The sequence below is a fragment of the Monodelphis domestica genome, chromosome 2, assembly GCF_027887165.1.
Source record: "Monodelphis domestica isolate mMonDom1 chromosome 2, mMonDom1.pri, whole genome shotgun sequence".
Taxonomy (NCBI): domain Eukaryota; kingdom Metazoa; phylum Chordata; class Mammalia; order Didelphimorphia; family Didelphidae; genus Monodelphis; species Monodelphis domestica.
Genome location: NC_077228.1, coordinates 333,825,255 through 333,842,119, shown reverse-complemented (window position 1 = coordinate 333,842,119; position 16,865 = coordinate 333,825,255). Strand labels below are relative to the sequence as shown.

Here is a 16,865-nt window from a genome sequence, read left to right as displayed (position 1 = left end):
ATATTCTTTGATAATTAATGGTTTCAATGTAAATATAAACATAGAAAAGGACTGCAAAAATGTCAAAATTATATTATGTGAGAGTAAAATATGGGAGAGACCAAAGGCTAAATCTTTACTATATAGAGCTTATCTATATATATGCTTATCACCTCATTGACTTAAAAAGATTATATCAACCTGGAACTTATACTGCTTCAGTACTTCTTCCCACTCTGGCCTCTCTCTCTTATTGAACAAAGTAGAGGGTAGAGAGTAGAGAGTTGCTCTCAGATCTTTTATTTAAGGAGGATACTCATGCTAGCTATCTGAATGCACTTATGGACTTCCTTAAGTTCTGACACACAGAAATACAGTCTCTTTCTACTTCTCCCCCACCACATACTCCCCATGCTTTTTAGTTTCCCTTTGTGGATTTTCTTCACCCATTAGATTGTGAGCTCTTTGAGGTTAGGAACTGTCTTTTGTTTTTTATTTTGTTATCCCTAACTTTTAACACAGTACTTGGCACATAGTAGGCACTTGCACATAGTAGGCACTTAATAAATGTTCATTAACTAACTGACTTATGAATTATTACTGAGGGAACAGAATTGGTTGGTGCTCAATATGGTAAACACTGTATTATGATAACAAAAAAAAATGAAGTTATATTTAACAATCAGTAAAAGACCCATTACTGAAGTAGGAGTCATCCTAGATTATCTACCTATATATATATATCATTTACTTGATAGAGCAAAAATATTTGTACAAAGAAGGAAGAATAGAAATGATAAAAGAATATAATGTTATAATTAAAACAATTCCAACCTGAGTTATTTAAGTAATCTATTGATGCTGAAATATGGAAAACGAATGAACGGATATCAACATAGATTTATAATAATTTTCTAAAGAAATTTAAAGTGCAAATCAATTACCATAAAGAGGGAGAGCCAAAAGAGCTAGTATACATTTGAACTCCTTGCCAAATAGAGAAAGCTGTTGGCCAAGAGCAACACTAGTTTAGAATATAAACTTAAACATTTGATTAAGGCAAATTGTGGAAAATTATGAACAATATCACCTCAGTAAAATCACAACATCAAAAAAGAAATAAAGGGGGAAATAAGTTAAAAGGAATTCTTGGTAAAAGATTCAAACTGAAGGCATTTGAGGATAACATTGGCAGGAGCACAACTAATGAAAAATATAAAATATATGTAAAGATTTTAATGAAAAATTATTTTTACCATAAATGATAGTAGAGCCATTACATTTGTATTTTAATGTCACAGTGCCTGATTTATTATATAAGGAAATTGAGATAGCATTAGAGAAAAGCAGCTAGACTAGAGAAAGTAGTGCCTACTCTGTCTGCTAAATTACTTCCTTGCTAGAAGTAATACAATATTGAGAGTATTGAATAAACTGATTCTTATGAATCTGATGTCTGAGAAAACTATAAGTATGATCACCATGGATAAGATTTAATATATCCATCAAATTTATCTGAGCATCAGAAGATGTATATGGGAAGAAATGTTATACATATATTAATGTGAAATAGAATTCAGATATAAACTAAGTTTTTTTCCATCTATAATTTTATATGCATCTACAAGTTTTTATATACATCTATAGACTCTACAGAGGGAAAAAAATCCTATAAATGTAATCAGTGAAGTAAAGTTAAATACAATTCACACGACAATGTTTCATTCTTAAAACAGCCCTGAGTATAGCTTATGCAGAAGGAAAAACCATGTGAATGTGTGTGTGCATGGTGTGGCAGACAATTAAGCCAACATTCTCTTTTTAGATATATCAGAAAATATATAAGAGGAAACTCATATGACTAACATGACTATCACAAAGACCTTGAAGGGGAGAATAAAGCTCACAATTCATCCTAAAATGAACATGTATGAAATCATACATAGAAAACAAATCCAAGAAAAGCATTTGTCAGAGTCTAAATATTTGTGTCTAGAGAAACTGGTTAAATGTCACCTCTGTGTGAAAATTTTATTCTGAGATCATAGCACTGGATGTTCATTAAAAAGTATATTCAAGAATGAAGGCTTGGCCAAACAAAATGTTGTCTGTGGTGATAATTTTAATCAATCAAAAACTTCCCCTTAAATAGTAAAAAATTTTAAAAATTAAATGGACTGGATGACCTTTAGGCAATTGTGAAGTTATTTCAAAGACAAAACAATTCTCCTCAAAACAAATACTCATAGTTTAATATTTAAATTCTTAGTGCTATTTTATAGAAGTCATAGTCTCTGAAAAATTAAAATTTGAAGATTACTTAAAGGCAATGGAGAAATATTGTGGTAATAAGCAGACTGAACTATATTATAAATAACAACTGTACATAAAAGGTGATATAAAGTATATCATCAAAAGAATGTAAGAATAGAAGGGAAAAAATTATAATCTAGGCATTATCGCTATTTTGATTTTAAAAATAGCCTATCTGCTTTATTGGTATTTATATAAAGTCTATAAAGGCCCATAGAGGAAGACTTGCAGCATATTGGCTGAACTTTTTGTAGAAGATTTATTGAAGAAAATGTTTTGAATGTTAAGAACATATGTTTTGGGGGGGTATATCCAAATAAATGAAATCACAGATCTATTTAATTTTCAAAGAAATATATACTACAACTTTTTGGCAGCAGTTATATTGAAAAATGAACATGATAATTGGATTAAATATTTTTTAGGTTTCAATCCTAAATCAGATGTTTAATTAAAGTGTTATCTCTTTATGCACAAAATGAGAGTAATACTTATATTGTTTACTCAAATGATCATCATGAGAATAAATACTATATACAAAGTAAGCTATAAAGCTCTTAGTATGTTATTGCTAGTGGTTATTGTCTCTGATCTCAATTTATAAAAATCATTTCTATTGGATTTTTAATTGCTGAAATTAAGAAAAAAAACATGTACTGCATTATATATATATATATATTTTTTTACTTTTAAACATTTTATTTGGTCATTTTCAAACATTATTCATTAGAAACAAAGATCATTTTCTTTTCCTCCCCTCCCTCCTGCCACCCTTCCCATAGCCGACGTGCTGCATTATATTTTTTAAAGGAAAGTAAAGTATTTATATTATGAGGTACACTAGGAATATGTATCTGAAGCCCATATTTACAAAGTTAAGATTTAAGATACTATAATAATTTAGATAAAGTCTTAAAAACTTCTGTGTTTTGTATGATACTTAGAGCATTCATATCACATAACATATCATGTAATAATTATAGATTTATTTGAAATGAACAAAGTTACACTGTGGTGTTTTGTATTTACAAACATGTTTATTTTCCTCATTTTGCAGATAGCTGGGGCTCTGTGGTGGTACTTTGTGTCAAAAGGAGTTGAATATTTGGATACAGTATTCTTCATTCTGAGGAAGAAAAACAACCAAGTATCTTTCCTTCATGTGTATCATCACTGTACTATGTTTACATTGTGGTGGATTGGCATTAAATGGGTAGCAGGAGGACAAGGTGAGCATATTTAAGAATTTGTAATGAGTGAAGAATATCAATATATTTGAATGAAATGTATGAATTTTGTATAAATTTGGTGAAGGAAAATAATGGAGAATTGATTGTCTGAATGTGGCACTTAGCAGTTTAGAGATATGCCAATAAACTTCCTTCTTGGTTTAACTTCATTTCTAAAAGAAGATGTGGGAGTAAAGAAGGTCATACTTATGATCAGGACAACATGGAATAGAAAAACTACATGGTGGAGAACTATTTGCCCTGTGCTTTTTTCACTAGAACTTTGGAAGTTTGTCTTCCCTTGTTATGACTCAGAGTAAGATAAGCCCAGAGATCAGTTACCTTTTATTGTAGGGCCCTTCTAGTGTATCTCTCTCAAAAGGATACTGAGACATGTATCCTCAGTTTGAAATCTCCCAGGTCAGCTCTGTAGGTTCATGTCTTTTTTTTGAACTGATTTGAGTTTACCATGAATATCTGGAATTAAAAGATTATTCAATATTTTTATTCATTATTATTTATTTATTATTAAGACATGTAAACCAGTTCTAAAGAGCATCTGAATTTTTAATAAAACCCCAAGAACTACTCTAGTCTTTATAATCTTAATTCTTTATATTGTCCTTTCTCCTGAGTCTCTTGTATCCTGGACCTTTCACCACTTATACCTTGTCAAACACAAATCTGTGGTTATTTCCATACTCTGCCTTCCTCCTTCCAACCCATCTATTGCTAATAGTCAGTTTGGAGGAAGTCAGATGCTGCTTTGATTGGACCTTCTGCAGAGTCATTTCATCTAATTTCAACTAGCTAAACTGGGGAGTTCATATTTGATCTTATAGGGAATAGAGAGTCACCAGAATTTATTGGGTAAGGTGGTGACATGATCAGGCCTCTATGCTTTAAGAAAATCACTTTGCCAGCTATTGGGAAAATGAATTGGAGAAGGAATAGACTTGAGGTGGGGTGACTGATCTGGAAATTATCAGAATAATTAAGGCAATATTTAATGAAGACTTGAAATGGAGTAGTGTCTTTGTGAGTAAAAAAGAAGGGAACTAAGGAGAACAGAAGTTATGGAGGCAGAATTGACAAGATCTGGCAATTGGTTGGATATATTCAGTAAAGTAAGGGGTTAGTTCTAATAACGGAATTATCAACCAATTTACCTGGAATTTGCCTGTGAGATATCGGTATCCTTGCCAGAAATAGAGATAGTTGGAAGAGAGGTGGACTTTGGGGAAAGGAAAATGAGTTCTGTTTTGGATATGTTGTTTAAGATGTCTATTGGCTATCTAGTTCAAAATATTCAAGAGGCAATTGGTGATAGGGGACTGGAATTCCTCAGTTTCTTCTTCTGCAAAATAGAGGTAGCACACACATCATAGGATTGCTGTAAGAATCAAATAAAAAAATACATGTTGAGGTATAGGCAAGATGGTAGACTAAAGGCAAGGACTCACCTGAGCTCTCCTTAATTCCCATAAAAACAACTTTGCCTTAGAATGAATGGCAAAACCAACAAAAGGATAAAGGTGAACTATTTTTCCATCCAAGAACAACTTTAGAAAGTTGGTAGAGAAGATCTCTTTCACTGGAGTGAGAGGGGAACACAGAGCAGCAAGCTAGCAGCAAATATTGGGGGTGACTGAATTGGCAACTGCAGCTCTGGAGTTCTCATCCTGCAGACAGTAAAGAGGTCAGACCACAACTGGCCAGAAGGAGATAATAAGGGACCTTTTTCTGGCACTGGTGCAGGACTCCTTTGCACTACCTATACATTGTTCTGGATTGCAGGCCCAGTGCAAAGAAGGACACTAGCACACTGAGCATGTAGCTTCAAGGGAGTGGGGATCCTGGTCACATTTTCAGGGTGGAAAAGAATCCATGCCAGGAGAGCAATGACTATACCTCTTTAGATCATACTACCCTGGAAGAACTGAAAACTTAAAGATCCTCAAAATTAGCTCTGAATACAGAATCATGGAAAATCTGAAGCTTTAGATAGTATGCTCTCCACCAAATAACAAGCTCAGAAAATGATCAAATAACAAAAACAGAACCTGACCATAGAAAGTTATTTTGGTAACAGGGAAGATTAAAACACAAACTCAGAAAAAGGCAACAAAGTTAAAACTGCTAAATCTGAAACCTCAAAGAAAAATTTGAAATAGTCTCAAACCCAAAAAGAATTCCTGGAAGAGTTTAAAAAGGATTTAAAAAATCAAATAAGAAGAATAGAAGGAAAATTGGGGAAAGAAATGAGAATGATATAAAGAAATTAATGAAAAGAGTCAACAGCTCTGTAAAGAGGGCACAAAAAATGCTAAAGAAAATACCTTTAAAAAAAATAGTAGGCCAAATGGTAAAAGAGACACAAAAATCCACTGAAGAGAAGTTATTAAAAAAGCAAATTTGGCCAAATGGAAGAAGATGTTCTCACAAGGGCAAATTATCTCACATAAAAGAGACATGAAAGAGTTTTTACAATGGAGAAGATGGCAGGGGTAGACAATGCTTGAACTTTATTCTCATTGGTATTGGCTCAAAGAGGGAATAACATACACACTCAGGTGGGCATAGAAATCTATCTTATCCTGTAAGTAGAAGGGAAAGTAGATGAGAGAAAGGGGGGAGGGGGAACTAATAGAATGGCTGGTGCATTGAGGGAAGTGGTGGTCAGAAGTAAAATACTTTTGAAGGAGGGAAAGGGGAAATGACAGAGAGAGAGATAGGGAGAAAATAGGATGGAGACGGTTACACAGATATCATAATTGAAAAAAAAGTTTCTCTGATAAAGGCCTCATTTATCTTTATATAGAGAACAATCAATTTTGTAAGAATACAAATCATTCTCCAATGTATAAATGGTCAAAGGATATGAATAGGCAGTTTTCAGAAGAAGAAACCAAAGCTACTTATAATCATATGAAAAAAATGCTCCAAATCTCTATTGATGAAAGAAATGCAAATTAAAACAATTGTGAGGTACAATTTCACACTTGTCAGATTGACCAATATGACAGAAAAAGAAAATTAGAAATATTGGAGGGGATTTGGAAAATTGGGACACTAAAGCACTTTTGGTGGAGTTCTGAACTGATCCAACCATACTAGAGAGCAATTTGGAAGTATGCCCAAACAGCTGTGTAAAACTGCATATACCCTTTGCCCCAGCAATAACACTACTATATCTCAAGGAAAAGAACAAAAATATTTATAGCAGGTCTTTTTGTGGTGGAAAATTATTGGAAATTGAAAGGATTCCTATCTACTGGGTAATGACTGAAAAAGTTGTGATATATGATTGTGATATTTTACTATTGTGCTAGAAGATATGACTAGCAGAATGCTTTCAGAAAAATCTAGAAATATATACATGAACTGATACAAAGTGAAGTGAACAGAACCAGAACATTGTATACAGTAATAGCAGCATCTTAGCACTAGAGTGAACCAAGAAAATTCTGAATGGCTTTTGATGAAAAATGCTATTCACCTCTAGAGGAAGAATTAATAGAATTTGAATGCATATTAAAGCATAGTTTTTATAAACATATGGAAATATATTTTGCATGACTGCACATATATAATAATTTATAACAAACTGCTTGTCTTCTCTGTGACAGGTAAAAGAGAAAATCTAAAACAAAAAAATTTTTAAATGAATGTTAAAAATTATTTTACACATAATTAGAAAAAAATAAAATAGGGGGCAGCTGGGTAGCTCAGTGGATTGAGAACCAGGCCTAGAGATGGGAGGTCCTAGGTTCAAATCTGGTCTCAACCACTTCCTAGCTGTGTGACCCTGGGCAAGTCACTTGACCCCCATTGCCTAGCCCTTACCACTCTTCTGCCTTGAAGTCATCACACAGTATTGACTTCAAGACAGAAGATAAGGGTTTAAAAAAAAGAAAAAAGAAAAATATTTTATAAAAGAACTATGGGCTTTCTATTAAATATCTAACTACAGGTATAAAGCATACTACTCCCTTCTTGCCTTGCTTCCAGACAACAACTGCCCACCATCTTTCCAGGGGTAGGAAATGCAGTCTTCATGTTAACCTTATGTCATTTGTAGATCTGTTTTTTTTTTTCTTAATGAAAAAACTTTATTTGTAAAAGCCTAGACTCATAAATCCCTTGCAAACAAATTTCTGCTATTACCACTGGTCCACATAGTTCCTATGTGGTGTTTATACATCTCTTGTCCCATAAAACATAGTGCAATTGATATTTTATTTCTTGTATATTTCTTTTTGGATTGTAAGGTCATTGATAGTAGGGTCCATACCTTATTTAACTTGATATCTTTCCATGTCTAGCACAATTCACTGCACATAGGAAATACTTAGTTGCTTATTAAATGAATGGATGCAATTCAAGTCAAAAGACCAAGATTTGAATCCTTGATCCAATAGATAAATAAATAAACCTTTAACCTTGCTAACTCATTTTTCTCATCTGTAAAATGGAAATAATAATAATAGTTGTATTTCTTATCTTGTAAGGACTTTATCAGGATAAATGAATAATGCATCTAAAGTGTTTTATAACTTGCAAAGTGCTATTTTTATTAAAGCCATTTTGGGGGCATATGGAGAGAATAGACACAAAACATTTTGCAATCCTTACAGAGCTGTCCAAATGTTAGATTTTATTATTAAACCCATAGTTGAGGTATGATACGGATGGTGACCCAGCAAAGGAGAACAAAGAGTAGTCAGACAGGAGGAAAATTGTTTGAGATCAGTGCGATGAAAACTCTAACACGAAAGAATGTCTAGGAAGAAAGGATGGTAAATAGTGTCAGATTCTATAAAGGTGTGAGTGAGGATAAAGACTGAGAAAAGCCCATCAGATTTGACAATTAAGGGATCATTTAATTAGACAAGCAGCTGAGAAGGAAGAAACCACTGACATTTGCCTTCTTTCTCTTCCTCTTCTTCCTTCTTCAAAAGGAAGGGGGAACCATCAGCCTACTCCATCCTGGGCTGCTTCTACTGGGGCCATTTGTACTACCCTTACATTGGTCAGGTCACCTGTAGGATGATGAGCACCACCATCTACTCCTGTTTAGACTTGGTCCAGTGTTATTTCTACTACTCTGGACTACTTTTCTTTTTGTGTTTTCCTTCTTTAGAAAAATATAATGAAGATTATTTAATCTTTGATGATCTAAAACTCTTAGAGTGATTCAGTAGTCTTTTAGCATCATTCTTATAGCTAACATTTTACAATTCTATATGCAGAGAAGGTTTAAGAGATGGGACTGTAGAGGACAGCTGGGTGGCTCAGTGGATTGAGAGCCAGGCCTAGAGAAGGGAGGTCCTAGGTTCAAATCTGGCCTCAGACACTTCCCAGCTGTGTGACCCTGGGCAAGTCACTTAGCCCTCATTACCTACCCCTTACCACTCTTCTGCCTTGGAGCCAATACACAGTATTGACTCCAAGATGGAAGGTATGGGTTTAAAAAAAAAGATGGGACTGAATTTGTACTGTCCCAAGACATACCCAAAAATTTGGAATAAATTCATAATAAAGCTTCCATGTACATTTAAAGTAATTTGCTTCTTTTCCCATAAAATCCTGATACAACAAAATTTGAGTTAAAGGTTCTTATTGAATTGCTATAAACCATTTAAAACATAATCATTATTTATGTTTTTCAACAGCATTTTTTGGAGCTCAACTTAATTCTTTTATCCACGTGATTATGTATTCATATTATGGCTTAACTGCATTTGGCCCATGGATTCAGAAATATTTATGGTGGAAACGATATTTGACTATATTACAGCTGGTGAGTAAAATACATATTAAATTAAATCTTCAAAGAAATCAGTTTTATATAGTAGAAAGCAAAAATATTTAAGACTTTAAAGTTTCAAAATTTAAAATCTTGAAATAGATCACATATACACATATACACACACACATACACACACACACACACACAGAGAAAGAGAGAGAGAGAGAGAGAGAGAGAGAGAGAGAGAGAGAGAGAGAGAGAGAGAGAGAGAGAGAGGGGGGCAGCTCAGTGGATAGACAGCCAGGCCTGGAAATGGGAGGTCCTAGGTTCAAATATGACCTCGGACACTTCCTAACTATGTGACCCTGGGCAAGTCATTTAATCTCAACTGCCTAGTCCTTACTTCTCTTATGCCTTGGAACTGATATTTACTATTCACTCTAAGACAGAAGGTAAGAGTTTAAAAAAAAAATCTAAGATTATTAAAATGTTATAGTAAATTACAAAGAAAAAATTAGTCTGGAAACCAAATAAGAGGTAGGAAATAAGAGGTAATACTAAGTAAGAGGAGGCACAACAAAATCAGGATAAAAGGAAAGCAAAGATCCCAAAGAAAAATATAGGATTATTAAATGTTAAAATTGGAATGGATTTTAGAAATCAACCTAACCCAACAATACAACTAAGTTGTAGTTTCCAAAGAAATACCACCACCACCAGTTTTCTAAAGAAATTGAAGAAAGAGGAAAGGGAACTATGGATAAAAAATAATATTAGAACAGCTCATTTTGTGATGGCAAAGAATTAAGGCGATGTCTAAAATTGGGAAATAGATGAACCAATTATTTTATGTGAATGTAATAGAATACTATTGTGCTATAAGAAATAATAGAAAGGATAATTTCAGAGAAGCCTGGGAAGACTTGTATGAACTGATTCAGAGTAGAGTAAACAGAACCAGGAGAACAACTTATATAATAACAACTACACTGTAAAGACAAATAATTTTGAAAGATTTAAGAACTCTGATAAATGTCATGGCCAGTCACAATTCCAAAGGACTTATGATGAAGCATGTTAACTACTTCCTAACATAAAAATGATGAACCTCGAATTGAAGGTTTAATTAAAGGTTACCCTTTTGAAATTATACTAGATAATCTAAAATGTATTTCTATTTCATAAACAAAACACACAAAACTAAAGAAGAGCAGGGATAGAATAATGATAAATAGTATTCTGATGATAAGTAATGAATCAAATTACCAAAAAATTATTTATTTTATGTAATGGCACTTAGGACAGAGATAAAAAAAAAACTACACGTCATGCTTAAAAGTAGACTTTAACAAAGTTGTATTATATATATTTTTAAAAGTACATGACCTTTGATCAATGATTCTAAATTCAAAGTTGCAAAAACCAATTAATTTTTTTATTGGAAAGTTTTATTTAATTAATTAATTTAGAATATTTTTCTATGGTTACACGATTCATGTTCTTTCCCTCCCCCCTCCCACTCCCCCATAGCTGATGTACAGTTCCACTGGATTTTTCATGTATCATTGATCAAGACCTATTTCTAGATTATTGATAATTGCACCAGGGTGATTGTTTAGAGTCTACAACCCCAATCATATCCCCATCGACCCATGTGATCAAGCAGTTGTTTTTCTTTTGTGTTTCTACTCCCACAGTTTTTCCTCTGAATGTGGGTAGTGTTCTTTCTCATCAGTCCCTCAGAATTGTCCTGGATCATTGCATTGCTGCTAGTAGAGAAGTCTATTATATTCAGTTGTAACACAGCATATCAGTCTCTGTATATAATGAGAAACCAACTAATTTTAAAGGAAATGCTGTTGCAAATGGGTAGTTATAAATATTGGTAATCAAAACAAAACTATTTTAGATGTCACGTTTTGGTTAAAGGAAAAAATCGTATTTATAACTAAATGTATATGGTTAGATTACTCCCTTGTCCTCCTCTGCCCCGAATTTGTACCAATTTAAAGTCTCATTAGCAATATAATAGATTGAAGTGGTGTCATACAGAAGAAATATGAGTGGATTTGGAGTCAAAATATCTATGTTCAGATTATGCCTCAACCATTTATTTTCTGAGGCAATCTCTCTAGGCCTCAGTTTCTTTATTCATGAAATAAGGAGGTTGAATTAGATGCCCTCTGAGTTATCTTCCAGTTCTAGATCTATGATTCTATGATCCTTTGATTAGATTAACTTTGAGTTCCCTTCCAACTCTTAACCTATGATAATATGCTCCTTTTAAATGATAAGAAGAGTTAATATACTCAAATGTTTTAAATTTTTGAATGATATTAAATCCATATTAGTCATTTCTCTTTTTTAATCCCAAAAACTTTGGTATAAAGGTTATTCTTTAATTTCTTTGCCTAAAATCTATGGTCCCTGTTTTTTTGTCTATGCTTTGTTCTTCCCAAATAACTCTGCTATATTAGTTTTTTAAAATGTCATTTCATCTCTACTAGAAGTTATTAACTCCTTCATCCAGTAACTGAGTGATTATCTTATTCACCATTGTATGTCCTTCAATACCTTGAAGTTTCTAACAAATGGTAACTTCATATATTTGTTAAATAAATAAGTGTTGCAAGTAAATTAGCCATAGAATATGCCAGTCTCTATTCCAAGATCATTTGATGGTGCTCTGGAAAAGGCAATAGAATTGGAAACATTTTACTCTTAGGATTTAGATCTAACAGCCTTAGCTTTCCAGAGCAAAGGATTAAAATGTAGTCAAACTAAAAATTCGGAAACCAACCTGATGACTGTTTTTTCAAAGGTTGGCATTTATTACATAATTGAATTTAATCATAGTTTGTGTTAAATTTTTATCAGTGGAATCATAGTTGAAAATACTACTCATTTCTACTTTGAGTTGCTAAACAACTAAGCTAACCAAACAGGAAACACAACCTTTTCAGAATACTGGGTGTGAATGACTTGTTAGCCACTGAAGTACTATTGGTAGTTTTTCCGCCAAGCTTTTGATATCAGAGCTGCTTTTCATAGAAATATAGATTCATTTTCCTATTATCCAAGTGTTTTGTGACATTTGTCTATGTATTGATCTTATAGCAGAAAAAAGGAAATAAAGGCAAAAATCCCAAGTAAATTGTATGGAGTATATTTCTTTTCTCATAGCCTATACCTAGTTCTCATTGTGAAAGCCCAGATAAGCACTCAGATCTATATACACACCCTTTTCTCAGTGATGTAGGTTCTGAAGATCATTGTGAAACTGGAGACAATCAAAAATCTTGATTTTTGCCAATAGAAGTTTTAGCTTTTTCTGTTCATTTCTATATATCCAGAATCTAGGCCCGGCACCTCACATAGTAGATACTTACCAAATATTTGTTTTATTATGAAATCATTTGAAACAACTTAATTTGGGGAAGGGTCCCTTTAAGTTCTAAATCCTGTAAACCTTAGAAGTCATCTAGTTTTGCCTCATTATTTGACTTATAAGGAAACAAACCCAGAGAGGTTGAGTGACTTTCAAAGGATCATGAATGTAGTAAGTAGGAGAATGGGAATGAAATTCAGATTCTCTTCCTACAAACTCAATATACTTTCCATAACATCATGAGAATAACTTTTTTTTTCTGGTAATAAACCACCCTTAAAAGAGAAATACTTGAATTACACAACTTAAGGAAAATCAGTATTAACTCTACAAAACATGGCATAAGAAAAACCCTTTTTACAAAATACCTAACATGTTAATCTTATATAATGCAATACAATTTATTTATTTAAAATATTTTCCTGTGCTTTAATCCTCATAGAAGTAGTGCTGCTTTAAAAAATTTCATGATTTCAATTGATAATTTCATAATTTATAATTTGGGAGTTTGGGGTAATTTTTAGGATCATTTTAAGACTTATTTAGAACTTAAATTTGTCAAGTTTCCATGCATTTTATTATAATAAAAAGGTTTTAAATGTTTACCTATCCTTTGTAAACAAGAAATGACTATGATGCTCTGTTTCACCATATTTTTATACAGATTATCCCCAAAGTTCCAAAAGCTTTTAAAGCTTAAGACTTTTAAAGCACTTAAAGCACTAAGACTTTTAGGACAGTATGTATATTCTTGCCATACAGATTAGGATAGCTCTGAATTTTGAAAAAAAATTTAAACAGTTTAAAATAATCAGATTATAGATGATAATTTTGATAATAATAGAAAATATAGTACTAGTGGTACATCTTTTCAGTGTGCTGAAAGATCTGTGTTTGTGCATATTTCTCTAGGTCGGTGAATTGTTTTTTACCCCTAAAAACTCATTTGTGCTGTTTGTATATCCAGGATCATAAATTTAGAACTAGAAGTCACTTCAGTGATCATTTAACCTAATCCCTTAATTTTACACATGAGAAAACTAAGGCTCCTAGAAGCTCTTGAACTCCTAGAACTTGCCTAAGCTCACCGAGAGAGTAGCAACAGATCTGATATTCAACCCAAATGCCCTGATTTCAGGGTCAGCTCTTTGCAAACTTGTTGCTCTCAAAAGATAATTATATATATATATATATACATATATATAGTCCATATTCAATTTAATCTTAATCTATACTCTTCTTCTTTCAGGTTCAATTCTATGTGACTATTGGACATACAGCATTGTCTCTCTATACGGATTGCCCTTTCCCCAAATGGATGCACTGGGCTCTCATTGTTTATGCCATCAGCTTTATTTTTCTGTTTCTTAATTTCTACTACCAAACATACAACGACCCCAAGACATCAAAAAATCGAACAGCAGCAGCAAATGGTATTTCAGCAAATGGTATAAGCAAATCAGAAAAGCAGCTAGTGATGGAGAATGGAAAAAAGAAGCATAATGGAAAGGCAAAAGGAGAGTAACTTGATCCAGGCCTTAATCGTTGTTGACAGTGAGGAACTTCCCATCTGATAAAATTTTCAGGGAAAAACACAAGCAAATGAGAGTTTGGAATAGAGAGAAAGGAGCCTTCTCTCTCTGTGCCAGTTAACTTTGAGATTAACTAAAGTGTTAGATAAGACACCCAGATGTTTATTTATGAATATTGTTTTAATTATAAGACTTCTAGTTAACTTTTGATTTTTCTCCAGACTAAAGGATCATCTTATTATTTGGAAGATTACCTTTCAGGCCACAAGGTTCTTCACAGAAGAACTTTTGCTAGGAAGTGACTAGCAAAATATTATAATAGAGTTTTCATAAATCTTTTTTGTGAATATGTGCAATTTTTTCTAAGGTTGGTTTTTAGACCAACTAGATGAGCCATATCACAAAGTGACTATGTTTAATGAGGACATCAGTATATTTATATGCCCTCACAAACAACCGTTTAGTCTAAATTACCAGGTATGTGTCCTAATTTGAAAGGGAACACTTTCCATTTTCTGAGTTGAAGCATGATGGTAATATAAACAATCTTAAGTTTTCTGGATTTCAATTTACTTTCTAATGTGGTCTGAACATGCCATTTTTGTTGTTGTAATTAGATATTAAAAATCTGGTAATGACTCTAAACTCTTAAGTGTTTGGTGACGTCCGGTGTCGGTGAATATAAGAAAGCATTGCAGAAAATATCATGTTTTAGCAGTCCAAAGGTTATTGGAATAACCAGTGATACAAATGATTGTGGGGAAACAACTTTTTGTGAGGAAAAGGTAGCCTTTGAATATTTTTATTTCTGGCAGAAGTGTATTATGAAAAATTATAATTATTGTCTGATTGGAACATGAAACGTCTCTTGTCTTTATTAGCAATATCAACAGAATTACATCTTTGTACTATTAGAAGAGTATGTTGAATTTATCAGGCTTTCCTTGTTTTGAGTGTCTGTTACAGATTTCAAAAGTATAAATATACTACCTCTTCTGTTGAAAAGAACATTTGAATAAATAAATTTTAATTTTAAAAATGCTACTAATACAAGGAGTCTTCCAATGTAATGTTAGTCATATTAACTCCAAAACTCACTATGCTTCCTTAGTTTTGTGAATAGTGTATGCTCAGGTTTTTCTATAAAATCATTCTTTCCATTTAAATACCAGTTTAGTTTTATAGTGATAATTTTATTGTGATTAAGTTCAGATGTTATTTATTAATAGCATATATTACTATCCCATTCTAGTGCAATATTCTTGACTCCTTGGTGCTGAAAGCATGAAATTCACAATGCTTAATGTCGTAAAGTAATAGGCAAGGACAGAACTACAAAACTACATTTGCCATTGAAATGCAATATTTAGGTAATGCGTGACCAATTCCCTAGGGAAGAAAACATACACTGTTTGTCCATATTACTTGAGAAGCAGTGTGGTGTAGTGGATAGAAAACTGGCCTTGAAGTTAGAAAAACCTGTGGTCAGGTCATGCCTCTGACATATAGCTATGTGACCCCATGTAAGCAGGTTATTTGTCTTCAAAGACTACAAATTATGAATGAGGTGGCAATCATAATCAGTAGAGGAAGTTACTTCACTAGGAGGTTCTCATTGGGAGTTCCTATACTGAAGAAATCAAAGGTCCAGACATTTAAAAAATATACATACTACATAAATTAATTTGTTAGTGAGATGTTGGACATATTTCTATTAAAAAGTGGAAAACTGTAATACTTGACACAAAAGCATGAACAAGGTTCTAAAAGTTTTATTGACATGTAAAAACTGCATGTGCAGGATATATACTGTATGACTGTGGCAGACAAAATATTTTTTTAAATTTTGTAAACCACAAAATATTTATTGTGCATTAAAATTAGGCATTTCAGTGTTTTTTTCTTAATGCATTTGCAATTATTAGAATTGTAGAGTATTGGCTACAGATCCATAATGTTATGGTCTGATAGGATTAACCACACTTTGTTTTTGCTTCTTAGTTCTGTAATAATGATAGATTTGTAATCTGTATAAACAGTCTGTATTGATTCCTCTGAGCTCTTCATTTCCTGCCACTTGATTTATGCACAATAAATATGCCGCTGCAGTGGGAAAGAATGATCTTTTCTCTTAATTAGTTTACTCAGATTTATATTGGTTGTTTGGAGTTTAATTCCTTATCTATAAGCTACATACACTTAACTAATAGGTTTCTTTTCTTTAAAGTTTAGGCCTTCAAAAATCTCAGTACAACTTGATTTTACCTACCTTATATGTTTCCCAACAAAGAGGAAAATGGATAATTCATAAAATAGAACATTTAAGCAGTCCTAATGAAGACTAGACCTGAATTTTAAACATTTGACTTTCAAATATAAGACTCAAGATAAGCAAAGGAAGTTAAACATGAAAGGGAAATCACAAGAGACTTAATAAGATTTAACGGTTTGCATTTCTAGGTGGGAAGATGATACGTGTAATTTGTAAGAACTTTATCATTATTAGGGTCGTTAGAAGGAATCTACATTAACAGAGGGCATGAATATGAGTTGATTATGTTGAGATCTAAAAAATGAATAGATGAAGAAGAGAGATACACTGGGAGAAGAGGGAAGGAATGGAAGAATGGGAAAAATTATTTCACATAAAAGAAGTGTGTAAAGAAGAGCTT

General features: G+C 32.7%; 1 protein-coding gene across 2 annotated transcripts in view; it reads left to right on the top strand.

Annotated features, from left to right (window-relative positions):
* The window catches only part of ELOVL4 (ELOVL fatty acid elongase 4), a 63,767-nt gene extending 47,458 nt beyond the window's left edge, over positions 1 to 16,309 (top strand). For both annotated transcript variants that reach the window (XM_001366108.5, XM_016431169.2), the window contains exons 4-6: positions 3,350 to 3,521; positions 9,197 to 9,324; positions 13,911 to 16,309. In XM_001366108.5, the coding sequence (XP_001366145.1) occupies positions 3,350 to 3,521; positions 9,197 to 9,324; positions 13,911 to 14,186 (576 nt within the window). In that variant the 3' untranslated portion in view covers positions 14,187 to 16,309. The remainder of the gene's footprint in view (positions 1 to 3,349; positions 3,522 to 9,196; positions 9,325 to 13,910) is intronic.
* Positions 16,310 to 16,865: the final 556 nt, after the last annotated feature.